General features: G+C 34.1%; 1 protein-coding gene across 1 annotated transcript in view; it reads right to left on the reverse strand.

Moving 5' to 3' along the window:
* LOC118741518 (glucosidase 2 subunit beta-like) overlaps window positions 1-1080 on the reverse strand; it is a 2302-nt gene extending 1222 nt beyond the window's left edge. The window contains exon 1 of the mRNA XM_036473517.1: window positions 1077-1080. Within this exon, the coding sequence (XP_036329410.1) occupies window positions 1077-1080 (4 nt within the window). The remainder of the gene's footprint in view (window positions 1-1076) is intronic.
* Window positions 1081-1249: the final 169 nt, after the last annotated feature.

A 1249-nucleotide genomic window follows, 5' to 3' on the forward strand; every position in this document is an offset into this window, starting at 1 on the left:
TGAAATTTACCGTTATATGAAAATCAGCCGTAATTTTAGTCCGATTTTAATAATTTTCAATGGTTTGCTTTTATGTGGCAAGCGCAATAACCATACCGAGTTTGGTATAAATTGGTAGAACGGTTACCGAGATATATATATATGTGATCATAAGTGGGCGGTGCCACGCTCTTTTTCCAAAATTTTATAATAAACGTATTTCTTGGTAAAGAATTGTCGCAAGCCTCAATTTTGGATAAATTAGCTTTAGTATTTACTGATTTATCGCAGATTTCGTATTTCTCTAAATTACCGTTATTGTCCGCTTTTTAAAATTTTCGGCCATTTAGTATGCTGCATCAAGGCCAACCACTGTGCTAAGTGTTGAAGAAATTGGTGCAGCGGTTATCAAGATATACACATGTAACCATAAGTAGGCGTGGCCACGCCCATTTTCCAAAAATTTATAACATTCTTATTTCTCATCTAAAACTTATTATAAATATCAATTTTGAGTGAATAATCTTCTTACCGTTATATGGGAGGTAGGCGTGGTTACTGTCCGATTTTTCCCATTTTCAATACCATCCGTCCTATGCTAGAAAGAAGTGCACGTACCAAGTTTCGTTAAGATATCTCAATTTTTACTCGAGTTATCGTGTGCACAGACGGACGGACGGACAGACAGTCACCGCTTAATCGATTTCTCTTTTCATTCTGATCATTTATGTATACATTTGTCTATATCTATCTCGATTCGTTTTGCCTGTTACAAACAACCGTTATGTGAACAAGATTATAATACCCTTGTGCACAAGTACGCTCGGGTATAAAAAGTGTTTGTAAGTGCCAATTGTTTGTCAGCAAGTGCCGTTTGGGCATTGTGGCATCTGTGGATAAAAGTGATCATTATTTTAAACAAAACCAGTGTACTTTTATATAAAAATGCATTAGTTTAATAAGAAGTCTATGCATTTATATATGAGTGTACTTATGTTTTATTTTCATCTGGAAATTTGCATATCTAGAGTGCAAAAAAGTTGTGTGTCGGGCGATTTGATGGATAAAGTGTGTATATGGCGGCTTTGTTACCAAACCCATGTTTATTATATAAAGATGGCATAAGTTTAATTTAAATATATGCATTTATACATGAGTATGCATACGTAATGTTTTCATCGGGCAAGAATAAATATTTTCCAATTTTTTGTTCATATTCATGCAAAAAAACAAACGCATAAATGTGAAACATAAGTGGTCTCCATCTTTC

This window comes from Rhagoletis pomonella, unplaced genomic scaffold (genome assembly GCF_013731165.1).
Source record: "Rhagoletis pomonella isolate Grant_MI unplaced genomic scaffold, Rhpom_1.0 Rhpom_scaffold_00006, whole genome shotgun sequence".
In the NCBI taxonomy this organism is placed as follows: domain Eukaryota; kingdom Metazoa; phylum Arthropoda; class Insecta; order Diptera; family Tephritidae; genus Rhagoletis; species Rhagoletis pomonella.